Source organism: Alosa pseudoharengus, unplaced genomic scaffold (assembly GCF_046254945.1).
Source record: "Alosa pseudoharengus isolate Yale_2024_CS ecotype anadromous, Long Island Sound unplaced genomic scaffold, YU_APseudo_1.1 YU_APseudo_1.1_scf_8, whole genome shotgun sequence".
NCBI lineage: Eukaryota > Metazoa > Chordata > Actinopteri > Clupeiformes > Clupeidae > Alosa > Alosa pseudoharengus.
This window is the reverse complement of record NW_027468870.1, coordinates 37,005,914-37,019,433: the sequence shown is the minus strand read 5'-3', so window position 1 is coordinate 37,019,433 and position 13,520 is coordinate 37,005,914. Positions and strand designations below refer to the sequence as shown.

Genomic DNA, 13,520 nt, shown 5'->3' with positions numbered 1-13,520 from the left:
CATTTTACAAAACACACAACATGGGTCCTGGAGTCCAGATGTCTCTGGGGAAATGAAAAAGTCACGTTAGACTAGAGCCTGAGTCGAGCAAGTGTTGCCCACACCAAAGCTTCTGAGATTTAGTCTAATCCCCTCGCATCACATTTCCTTATTCCTGAATGCGGCCACTCCTAACTGGCACTCCTTAACTGGCACGCATCTCACAGGTGAAAGGGGTGGGGGTTGGGAGTTGGGGGAGACTGAATTTCCCTGGGACTGACAAGCAGGAAATTAAAACACTACAATCCTTTTTTTTTTTACTCCAACCAGCTGTAGTTGAAATACATATTGTAAGAAACAGTACAACAAGTAGCCTACAACAAGTAACTGTTTATATTTTATTTCCACACTTCACAAACATATCTTACCCAATCAAATTTCAGGAGAAAAAAAACACAGAAATCGATCATTATAGACCAAATAGCCATAGGGAATGCATTCTATTTCCTAGAAGCTCCTCCTTGCAGCTTCCTTCTCAGGTGTCAGTGGTATGGTCTTGGTGACAAAACAGAAGCACAGGTCACGTTATATGTCACACAGAGTTGACAGACAACACCCATTCTGCAGAACCCTGGGTCTTCCACTATTAAAATATTAGTAGTGTAGTGACTCATGTGTCTTTCAAACTACACATAACATGGATAGGCTAATTAAGTTTAAAGCAACCGGCAATGTAATGTAACAATATACTTAACAAGCTAACGATAAAAGGCAAATTGCTGTGTAGTGTTGCTTTGATGGGAACTGAATAGTGTTTCATCATAAATTCATGCTTCTTTTTCTTTAAGATTTTCTGTTTGAATTCCGACAGTTTGTTTCACAACCACTTCATCACCAGTTCTCTTCTGAGCCAATGACACACAAGATCCTCTAAACATAGGCTAGTACTTGTTGCCATATTTTGAGATCTCTATCCAGAGCGTGCCACAGAAACACAGTGCTATTATTGTCCCCTCCCCGTCTTGGTGGCGGCACTTGCAGACACTGGCTTTTTAGGCTACGGCAAAATTCTCAAATGACCCACAGTGGCTCAGCAGCAGCAGCTGTTCTGGTGCTATAACGGGGGGGAGGAGCCACCACAGGAGAGGCTGGCAGTCCTGTTTGCCGTGAGGACTCGAGTCTCTCTTGTGTCTCTATCAGCTGATTAGCAGGCACCAAACAAAGCAATGTATGTCCGTTCTTGAAATCTTGAAATCTTCATCAGCTTCATCAGTAATAAAACCGTCTGCTGTCACAACATTCAATAATCTGATCTTCACAGGCACTGCGATAAAGCCCAGGTCTGAATTTGCCTATTTGAATACCACGTCTTAGGATGGTTACATAAGCAATGTGCACATAGAAACTTGATAATTTGCTAACTAGCCTATACAGCATATATGCACCTCATTAATGCCAATACATGCTATACTCCCTACAATGTGTTGAAAAATGGAGATTTGTAGACTAAATTAACCCACAATTACCCGTGGCAAGGAGGAAGTGCAACTGCTGATGAAGAAACATGGCATGACACGAGGACAATGGAACTACATTCAACACTCAGCTGCTTGGCCTTCTAGATATGACCAATAGTCTCTACATTTTGGTACCCATTGCTTTATTAACATGAGTGCCAATTGCACAGTATTTCATCCATGTAGCTAGTATCCTGGTAAGGATATCAAACTATAGCCCGTCTACAAACAGCTGTTGGATCTGTGATGTGAAACTGGATTAATCAATAATAATTTTCAGTCAGTCGCTGATGTGGTCATAGTGCTACATTCATTGTTCTTGTTAAGTGGCTCAGGGCTTTATATCCGTTCTGGCACCACAGCTTCTCCAAGGGCAGCGGTTCCCAAACTTTTTTAGGGGTTAGGTACCTTGCTCAAGGGCACTTCAGCCGTTCCTACTGGTCGGGGATTAAATCGGCAACCCATCGGTTCCAAGCCCGAAGCCCTAACCAGTAGGCCACGACTGCCCTGATCACGACTGATATGGTCAACTGATATGGTTGTATTCAGATTGGTATGAATTTTCATTCAAGTCCACGTCAGACTGAACAGCTTTTGTAATTGGCCTGATTTCTCCACTTATTTCTTTTCAGTGGCTATAGCTCACAGAGGAGGTAGCAGTTCATTTTCACATTCACAACATAAAACAAACATGGACCTAAAATATTTTTAAAAATACAAGTAAAAACGGTTTTGTGTGGCAGGGGACCTTTAAAAATATTTTTGTTTGCCGTAACCCGACCGACCCTGTCAATTTAGCACTGACCCAAATATTTTTTTTTTTCCTTTTAGTCTGACCGACTTGCCAGTTGTACTGCCATCACCGATTTATTTTTTACTCTTCAAACAACTAATACAAATGCAATAAAATAATATATATTTTAGTAAGTATTGTGAATATAAATTGCCTACATATAAAAGTAGGCTACAAAACCTGTGGGGTCATCTATGATTATGTTTACACCATTGGTTTACACATGTCACACTAGGCTCGTTTCCATACGGGCGTTCGGGGTAAAACCTAAGGAGGCTGGAACCTGCTCTCACTCGGTCCTCTCCTTGTGTTTCCATTAGAATTGAAGGACCCTGGTCAAACTCGCCAACCTCTGGAAGTTTCTTACAGGACCAACCCATACGCAGCTTTTGCTGCACATCACGACACTAACATGTCCATGTATTCTGTATACTGTAGTTGAGTATTGTATAGTCAGATTTAAAATAACATGGCCAAAAGCCTAATTGTTCCTGTTTAATAATCATCTCCAAATCAGTTATTTATGCCCATCTGCTCCGTCGTTTACCATACACAAAAGCTTTTGTTTCCTGAATCTTTACATTCCGACATTCAAATGATATTTCAGTAAAAAAGCATAAATATTTTCTCTATTTGCCTACCAGTGTATGGTGTTTGCATGGGAAACACCCCAAAACATAATTTGGCACTAAATGGCAATTGGCATTGGCATAATTGCTGTTGTTTTGGGTATGTATCATGCAGGCATCATGCAATGCAATGAAAGAATTGGGGGGGATTTGGGTTCGTGTTGGTGGGCCCTATGACCCCAAAGTCTGCCATGACCGGGCCGCAGGTCAAAGAAGTTTGAGAAAGGCCGTTTTAGTTGGTCTTTGGTTGAAATATAATGTTGCTTTGGAAATTTGGGTCTGTTCATTCTCCTCTGCTTGGAGCATTCCTCCATCCTAGGATACCATTAGCTCAGTTAAAACATTCATTTATATTTTAGATGTAAACATGGATCTATGCCCACTCATTAAAAGGAAGACAGCTTTCTACCTCTTTCTGATTGGTTTTTAGTCCTCTCCTCTGCCAAAATAAAAATAAAAATAAAAGTAACAACTACTTGAAACATTGATCTAGTAACCAATAATGCTGGGCATTCCAAGGTCTTTGTCACTAGTAAAGAAACCCTGGAGTGAATGCATGCAATTAACCTCGGTGTTTGGGTGTAAATAACTTCAGCTTGGGTTACAATGTTACAAAGCCATCTTACTATGGCAACTGTGGTAGTTATTGGCTTGTCTCTGTGGACAAATTGGCCTCTCCAACATTCTAGTATACAATGACTCCTTTTCCCCTAAAAGGTTATAAGCAAAATGAAAAAAAAAAAACAATAATAATAATATGACACAGATATAATGATATGGAGAAGATTTGATTGCCACAGCAAACCATTATTTCGATTGCATTTTCTGATAGGCTACCCACCTGCTGCTGCTAACTGACGATTAGGCAATTCTCTCAATGTGTTAAAAGATAACTAGGCCTTTTCACCCCGCCTCCCCCACCAGCAGACATGATCTGCCAGTTTGCTAAATGTCAAGCTTTTGGCACATAGCCTACTTGAATTATTTGTCATTCTACAAGTGTAGCCTAAATGGGCACCAGAAAATGATTGTTAACGACATGAATTCCAATACAAATTTCAAGTTTTTGCCTGAAATTGCACTGTGCTTACTTAAGATGGAATTGTTCCCACCTCTTTAGGGGCCTACCATAAAATGTTTGACCTCTATAGAAAGCTGAGAACCTGTAGTTTTCGTAGGAAACAGTCAAAATAACTGTGTTATTTACTGACACAGAGTTATAGAGGCTAGAATATCGTTTTTTCTTTCTGCCGGATTACAGGCACCTCTGAACTGACCACATTTCAGCCCTCTAGGGCAAGGGTCCCCAACCTTTTATGTACCATGGACCGGTTTGATTCCTATGTTTTTTTCACGGACCGGCAGGGCGGGGGGGGGGGTTCGGGGGTTCCATATGTGTTGTGCATGCATTACTTGAAAAGAACTAGCTCCAGTTATGTATGAAGAGTGAAGGTCACGATCTCTTGTGAAAAACGAGAACTTGAATATTGACAAATGGGTTGCGGACCCACTCATTGGTTTGCGTGGATCTTTGGAGGATGGGAAGTAACGCTCATTTGAAAGTGCAACAAGGTGATCGCGCACCAGCTGCGAGAGAAAGGGCCCTGCCTCATTCTCTCCCAAAACCCCCACTACTGTTTGGAACATCGTCGTCCCCACAAATCAAGCTTGGCTTTAAATTCAGCGACTTTATCTGCCAGTTTAAAGACAGTCGTCATTCTCCCCTGGAGTGACCGGTTGAGGTCATTAAGCAACCCAAATATGTCACACAGGTAAGCGAGTTTAGACACCCAGTCCTCATCACTAAAATGTGCAGCTAACGGTGACTTTTTTTCTGTAAGAAATCTCTGCAGCGGCTCTCGCAACTCAAACACTCTGGCCAGTGACCTGCTAAAGATGCTTGTTTTTTGTTGCTCATTCTAGCAGTTTAGCTAACATCGTGTGACACTACCGTTCGCCAAGAACTGATCAAGTGAAGTGAGCTGACCTGAGGCTGCGCAGCGCTGAAGGCAATATGTAAAAGTGTTGAAGGCGGGACAGACAGACGTAAGAAAATAGACCTTGCAAAATGCAAACATGCGTGCAATCAAACAACTGCATATAGACCTATGCCATGCGAATTAAATTTAGTTTAGTTTGCATGCATTTTTTTTTAACTCATGTCGTAGGCTACGGCCCGGTGGTTGGGGACCGCTGGTCTACTGGTTAGACTGTTCAGTTTCCCCACGTGTGTTTAAGTTTCAAATGAATACTTTTTCTCCTTGGGACAGGCCCGTTTGAGTCTTGGAAAATACTTTTCCATTTACATCGGGATTAAAATGATTAGAACTTAGCAGTCAATTTGAATGCAACAGTTTTGAACAAATTCGTGCAGCGATGCTAACCGGATTTAATAGCAATTTAGCCAGTCGTCTTGCACGATTGTGAATGTTTGGATTACATGTGCATGAGGAGGGATGCGCCTGTTGAGAGTAGTGCTGCCACTAACGACTAATTTTCTAATGACTAATCTTTCGACCAATTTTTCGATTAGTCGACTAATCTAAACGACTAATTTTTTTTAAAAATCAAGTGTTTGTTATTTTGTTGTGTCTGTTTTATTTTGAACTCAACTAAAGGGAAAACATAATATATATATATATATATATATATATATATATATATATATCACTTTTGTTAGAAGCTGTATTACTGTAAGTAAACTGTTCGAAAACATTATGTATTAAAAAAAACACCCATTTAAAATGCTACCTTCAGATCTAATGTCAGACCTTTGATAGACTTTATTTGTATGCCAGTGTTGCCATGGACATAGACAACTTCTTTGACCTGAGGACCGGTCATGGCATATGGGGTCATAGGGCCCACCTACATGAACCCACCCCCCATCAAATTATCCTTATATCACATCACAATTATTATTGTTATGCTATATTGTTATACATGCACTTCAAAGCAGCCAGTGTTTAAAGTGCTAACATTGTTTACAAAAACTTTGTGAAAACATGCACATCAGAGGACTGCTTTACTAATGCAAAATATAATTACAATCGTTTCATTGCTTGCATGGTTGCATGATAAATACTTATCAAAACAACAGCAATTATATGGGTGTCATCGTTTTGGGATGTTTCCCTCATGCAAGCATCATACACTGGTAGGCAAATGGAAAGAATATTGACATATTTAATTATGCCACAAGCTTTTGGCCACGTTATTCAAATTTGAATATACAATACTCTAGATAGTGTATTATAGTATGTGCTCTGTTTTTATGGAAGTTGCATAAATCCACATTGTTCTATTAAATGTAGTTTCATAATAGCCTTCCAATAGGTTGAATTGGAGCTTTGCTACCAACGTTATCAAGTGGTTTCAGTTTCTCTCGCGCATTGAATGAATGCTCACCACCATTTAATTGTATGCCTCTATGTTTGATGACACCAAATTAGCAAGTATTTCCTACTGATTGCAGAAACGTTTGTTTTCTTTTTCTGTCGGTCCGCGGTTCCTTGATCAATTGCGCAGCAAATTATCATAGTCAGGTAGAACTTTGTGGAATTTGGGCATAAGTGTGACATAAGGTACTAATGCAATTTTTTTGCATAAATTGATAGGTAAGGGGGTGTCCTTTCAGAATCTGACGGGTGCCGCTCCGGCACCCTTGAGCATTTTCTTTAAAATGGCATCACCTGCCACACCCCTTTTTTGATCATAGAAAATCCATCTAAATAGACATTAACCTATAAACCCATCATGTATGGTATCAAATTAAAGCTCTTTTCATACAGAAATCAGCTTTGACCACAATAAAGTAGAAAAAAATAGTTTAGTCCCTCCAGAGAACAAAATACCTTTTGCAAAGTGACCTTTAAGGTCAAATTAGGTTTCTTTTTGCTGCATAATAGCTTATACCTCTAAATCATGTCATGTTTGGTATTAAATTAAACAAATTATGCCATGTAGCTTAATACATACAGGAATACAATCATTCAATAGTAATTAATTTTAATATGAATTATAGCAAGTCTGATGTACCCTAGTACACCAACTTGCGGGTTAGCTAGCACGTTAGCTTTAATTTCCCTTGAATCAGTCGCTGAATTTCAGACAGCAATGTTGTGAGGTACTTCCCAGGTAGTTAGCACATTAATTATAACTGTCCTTGGATTTCCCCCCAGAATTACAGACAACAATATTTTTCATCCTAACATTTTTTTTAATGCTTTAAAAACAGACAACACAATCAAGGATTGATACAAATTAGTCTGAGTTATGAGGTACTTGCCAGTTAGTCATCACATTAACTATAATAGTCCTTGAATTTGCCCCCTTAATTACAGAGAAAACTGCAAAGTTGATTACAGGAGGAGAGGACAGAATCAAGAAAATTCTTTCTTCCAGTATTGCAAGGAATGACACGAATCATTTGGAAATACAACAACAAATTTAAATCAGGTTTATAGCCCAAGTATAGATCCTTTCAACAATAAATTAAAACGATAATGGAACTCTCTTGAAAGGGTCTATACTTGCATATACAAGGAATTTGGTCTCTGCAGTGAACACAGTGAGATGAAGCACACAACGAGCACACATGAGGTAACACACTAACCCGGAGCAGTGAGTTGACTTGCTACAGTGGCGCTCGGGAGCAGTGAAGGGTCAGGTGCCTTGCTCAAGGGCACTTCAACCGTGGTTGTGGGCATGGGAGAGCAGTGCTCTTCAACCCCCCCCCCCCACATTTCTCCTGGTCGGGGATCGAACCGGCAGCCCGAAGCCCTAACCAGTAGGCCACGGCTGCCCAAGTATACTTACATATACCAGTATACGGGAGCATGCCTATGTACCCACAGCCCTATGTCCCCTAACCCTAACCCACACCTCAGGCCTAACCCTAACCCTAGAAATGTGGGAACATAGGGCTGACCCCACCGATACAAGGAATTTGTGCTCTGCGTTTTACCCATTCGGGGGTAGTGTACAACACACCCACACAAACAGTGTACTGTACACCCATTCAAACACACACACACACCCGAGCAGTGAGCATACTAGGAGTATACATTAACACCCGGAGCAGTGGGCAGCCCTTGATCTGGTGTCCGGGGAGCAGGGCTCAAGGGCACCTCATCCAGATGTGGGTACCTCACATGGATGTGGGAGAGCGCTGTTAAAGTCACTCCCCCCACTCACATTTTTCCTACCAGTCGGGGATCGAACTGGCCACCCTTTAGTCACAAGTCCGATTCCCTAACCAGTAGGCCATAGATGCCCAAAGTAATTGACATTAATGCTATGGCTGCAAAATTAGACAAATGTTATGATTTGTTGGCTGTTCATGCATTGTTTGGTTGTGACAGTGTGTCATATCCATATTGCAAAGGGAAAACCTCAGCAATCAATTTGATGCTCAAGAGGAATCTTGATTTGAAGAATTATACATATGTACTGTAGAAGTTGATGAGCATGAAGGCAGGAATGGATTTCCTTTCTTGCCTCTACTATGGAAAGACTGTTGAAAGCCTCAGAAACTTGATACATGCTATTCACCAAGAAAAGAGACCCTGCTAAAATAAAGAGTCTTCCTCCAACAAGAGAATATGCAGCGGAACACATCAAACGTGCACGGCTGCAAGTCCTTCTGTGGAGAGCTGCTGACAAAAAAACACCTCCAGTGTGAAAATAGAGGATGGAATTCCTGTGCCTGTTAATGGCAACACTGACATTGCACCAAAACAGGTCTACAGCTTGTTGCTTGTGGATGCAAGGCAGTGCCAGCATGCTCCAGGGCCTCTTGCAGCTGTCAGTCAGATGGACTACCATGCAACACCTACTGCCATTGCAAAGGTGGTGTACAGTGTGCAAATAAAAATTCGAAGATGGCTACACTTTCAGTGGAGGATACTGATGACAGCGAGGGAGAAATATCTGATTGAATGAATGTTTTTTGGAGGAGACATTTGATGTTTGTGATGTGTACAAGGCCAGCCTGGCAACATGTTCTGTATATAGTTGCTTTCAGAATCTGTGAGAAAGTTCTACTTTGTTCCTTATAACTTTGTCTATTTGATTAATTGTTGAGGGTTGATACAATTCATATGTCTCTTGTGGTTGTTGCTCAGCCTACCATTTCAGCGGTGTGACGTTACCAGGCTTTACAGTTATTATGTTCTCTGGAGGGACTTGAAATCATTTTTAGCATGTTTTTATTGACATCATTGATTTCTGTTTGAGAAAAGCTTTCATTTGATACCATACATGATGGGTTTATACAGTAATGTGCATCTAGTTATTTTTTATGGTCCAAAAAAGGGGGCGTGGCAAATTATGTCATTTAAAAAAAATGCTCAAGGGTGCCGGAGCGGCACCCGTCAGATTCTGAATATATACACCCCCTAAACTAACAATTTATGCCAAAAAATTGCATTAGTACCTTATGTCACACCTATCCTGGGGTTCTACCTGACTATCAGATGAAGCCCCGGGAATAATTTCACTCCGCGGCTCTGGACCAGCAGTGTCCACGTTACGGCCGGTGCTGGTCCGCGCGGCCCATAGTTTGAGAAACGCTGAACGCTAACTCCCAAAACCATACAAGCAACCATGGCAGAGAGCCACAACTGCAGTTACTGTTCTTTGCCTTTGTTCTTCGACGTACAAGTACAGTTACCATACTCTGCCTTTGGTAGCAAATATTGATTATATGTCAGTTACTGCCTTTTGCCTTTGCACGACTCCTTATTTTTAGTACATAATACAAAGGCAGAGTACAGTATCTGACAAATAAGGGTCAAAGGTCAACTTTGAGCACAAGTTTTTTTTATATACACACATTTCTTCATCAGGGCAACAATTCACCAGATTTTCATTGCTCTCAGACAACGCTCATTAGAAGGTGCAGCAACTTCGGCTGAAATTACAACGAGAGTCAACGAGACGAGAGCAATGACATGATGACAGGGAAACAGGGACACGCTTGCCAGCATCGTTCAACAATTGAACAAAGGAAGTAGGCTAGCCTACAACTTCATTCACAAGCAAATCAGTGAATGTTAGAAAAACCTATAGCATTCGTTCAGGCTATGTAGGCCTAGCTTCAATGTTGTCAATGCAAGTTGATGCAGGACTGTCGGCTGAGTAAAAAAAAAAAAAAAAATTCTATCGCTCTGTCCGAGCGACATTTAAGCCTATATTATGTAGCCTAAATATATCCAAAATATAGCCATTGCCGTAAGGGTACATTGCGTGTAGGCTACCCTATGGTCACATTATAATCAGACTTCAAGCAGTGCAAAGCAGATGCAGCAGTGAATAGGTTGGAAATTACTGCTTTTCAGCCACCTGATGCTAGTGTAGTAGATGATAGGCTACAGAAAGTAAAGTGTAGCCTATCAATAAATATACAAATATTAAATCAAATATATTTAAACTAGGCTCTTAAAGCTGCCTATATGAGTAGGAGAAAAGCAAACAGCAAACAGGAGTAAACGGGAATTGGGAAAAGGGAACGTTTTTTTGGGGGGGGGGGGGGGGTCCGACGTGCTGACGTAATTAATATGCAAATTAGCGCGTGACGTCATCTAGCGACATTTAGCGACTTTTGGAGCTGGCTTTAGCTACTTTTCATTCGAAATAGTTGGCAACACTGCTGCCACGCCCTCTGACTTACAATTTTCTGTTGACAGTCACATTAGAATCTGGTTTACAATTTAACGCTATGCTTAGCCTACTTGTTGAACAACTGTGTGACTTTGATACATCGTCATCTAACGTTAATTGAAATTGTAATTGCACGACAGAGCCGACAGAGATGCTGGTAAAAAAACAAACACTGAAATGACCATACTAACCACTGTTTGCTAGCATAGCAAGGCTACTATGCAAGATGGACCAGAGACACTAAAAAGACCTCAACTGGTTCCTACTCAGGTTCTGCGAATGCTGGATGAATGGTCTTGCCTTAGGAAAGCTTCAGAACAGACACGACTTACAAACTGTAACACTGATTTAACTCAACAAAGATGCAGCGAGTAAACAGTACATTAAGTTATAACATTATTTTATTAAACTGAATTTGGTTACTTACATCCACGTCTAAAGTTAATGTTAGCATAGGCAGTTTCATGTTCTAGCCGACTAAGTGACGATGGTTGACCACAACCAACTAACGTTAGTTTGTTTCCGTTGGTTTTTAAGTATTACAGAATCAAACCTGGTTATGAAATTGCCAGTTTCTTACAAAACGCTTGAAGGGGAGGACAAGCACATTAATGTAATGTCGGTAAAACTGGTATATAACGTTATCCTCATCGCTAGAAATTAATGTTATCTGGACATGCTTTAACTGGATAGTGCTAAGCTTCGCTTTGCGAGACAGCTAACGTTGGCTACCTAGCTTCTAGGCGAACAAACCGTGAGTAACGTAACGTTAATGTAAGAGTCCAAAGCCATATCGTTGCCAACATGTGAAGTGGCCATTGATAACATACCTGATACCACCAACGCTTCATTTGGTCCTACTGTGTAGCAGTTCCCCATAGTGATGTCTCTGATTTAATTATCGCTGCAATATTGGTATACGGCTATCGCTACTTCGGTAGGGTTGAGCTTGGTATTCGTGTAGAGCTAGTGTCACCCACCTCACCTCCTCATCATCCCACTATGTGCATGGGATCTGTTGTTTTCCCCACTACTCCCGCCCACCGAGTGGCTGGCACGCAAAGCCTGTAGAAGCTAGGTAGGCGGAGCAAAATAGGGACAGTTCAGAAATGCATAGCTCTGCGAGACCCTCGTTTTTAAAGGTGGAATGAGTTGGAGTAGCCTATATCTTAAGAGTTCCATTACATTAACTACATTGGTTGTTATCTTACTTAATGTAGGCCTAATATATTTAATTCTTCTTTCAGAGCCTCTCATGCTAGCATCTATTTTTGGCAGACTGTTGTCAAGCAACATGATAATGTGTCCGAAAATGATGTTCCTGACTACAGAGGGACAACAGCCTAACATATTTGATGAAAATACGGCCTCAGACATGGCCATAGAATGAAAGAGACTGCTTCTGGTCTGCATTAAAAGCAAGGGGATTTGTTAACCCCCCCACAACCACACCCCCACACCCTCGTGCTTTCTGAGTTCCAGGAAGTGGCCCGTAATGAAGTAGGCCTAGGCTATCTTGCTCTGCTTATTACTACAGCTTTGCTGTAAGAGGCGCATTTCTCATTCAAAGAGGCTGGATAGGACCAGGATAGGACCCACCCATCAATGTTGTTGTACGTGCAGACAGTGCTCCCTGCTGGTCAAATTAAGGAGTTGATTGGCATTATAGTCAACAATTTTGCATTTCCATTTACAGTTTTTGCCCATTGCTTACACACTAAAGTGAATGCTTAGACCAAAGCTTTAAAACCTTAAACTTTTTGTAACCATACTTTAAACACAATGTAACCGCACTTGAAACACATTTTGTGCTTTGCACTTTGTTTGCAATTCTGCAACACACTTATAGCGAAACACATTGTTTCTTACATTAGACACTTTTTTCAAGAACAAGAGTCTCTTGTAATCATTGGGAAAACACTTCTATTCAAAATGCAAAACACATCTGGTAGCCTAATTGTAAAGTTCTATTAGGCTTATTCGATCTACGTAATAATCAGGTAATAACGTTCGCAGCGGCCATTTTGTTGATATAGAAAATGCATAGGTGGGTCTATTTAATGCAGCTGTCAATTGACAAGCGCGACAGCACCGGTATGATCGCTGTAGGCTATTTATTTATTTGTACAAAATTTAACGTGATGGTAGGCCTATGTTGTGCAATAGGCCTAGGCTACAGTGCAGGCCGTTCTAACAACAGCAATACAGGCCGTTCTAACAGCAAATAGCCCTATTCACCCACTGTCAGAAACATAGCCTACCTGTCAACTTTTTTCCAGGTAAAAACTTTTTTAATATTTTCCCGTAAAATATCCCATATTTTATTACTTTCATAACATTAGCCCCATCGGACTTGGCCGTCTCTTTACTGTTGTCCTGTACTCCCTGCCCTTGCAGCGAAAATATGTTTTTAAAGCATCGTTTTGCTTGAGAGTGATCAGAACAGTGTGGGAGAGAGCACGATTTGATGACAATCTCATTAGACCTAGCTTAGCTTCACACCTCGTTTAATTAGTGCAGCAGTTTTGTAGTCCTACGACTTCTTGCTCTCAGCAGAGGGATAGCAACAGAAAGACGAATGTTGAAATTCCCCTGTCTTTTGGGTGAGTAACCCGGAAAATCTCCCTTATTTTCGTTGCTCAATGTTGACATGGTCAGAAAACGAGAAGAGAATGAGACTGAGAAGTAGTCAGCGCAGGAGAGACTTGTGGCTACATATGATAAATAGCCTAGGCTAAACTTACAGCCAACTCCTCACATCGCCATTATTATATTTGTATTATTAATACTATATTATATTGTCCTCTGTGGGCTTAAGTTAAATACGTTTTAGACAGCGCAGACAGCTGCCCCTATGCAATGCGGAGACATCAGCAGTAGCCTGATGTAGTCGCCTACCATAGATTACCTTTGGACATAATTGCATTTGCATAGCATTGC

At 41.0% G+C, this 13,520-nt stretch overlaps 1 protein-coding gene across 2 annotated transcripts in view; it reads right to left on the bottom strand.

Moving 5' to 3' along the window:
- Positions 1-11,609, bottom strand: part of LOC143111335 (flotillin-2a) — a 32,197-nt gene extending 20,588 nt beyond the window's left edge. Inside the window, exon 1 of one of the 2 annotated variants that reach the window (XM_076273556.1) lies at positions 11,411-11,609. In XM_076273556.1, coding sequence (XP_076129671.1) covers positions 11,411-11,459 — 49 coding nt within the window. In that variant the 5' untranslated portion in view covers positions 11,460-11,609. Of the gene's footprint in view, positions 1-407; positions 531-11,410 lie in introns of those variants that run through there. The other variant, XM_076273557.1, reaches the window with a different exon arrangement.
- Positions 11,610-13,520: the final 1,911 nt, after the last annotated feature.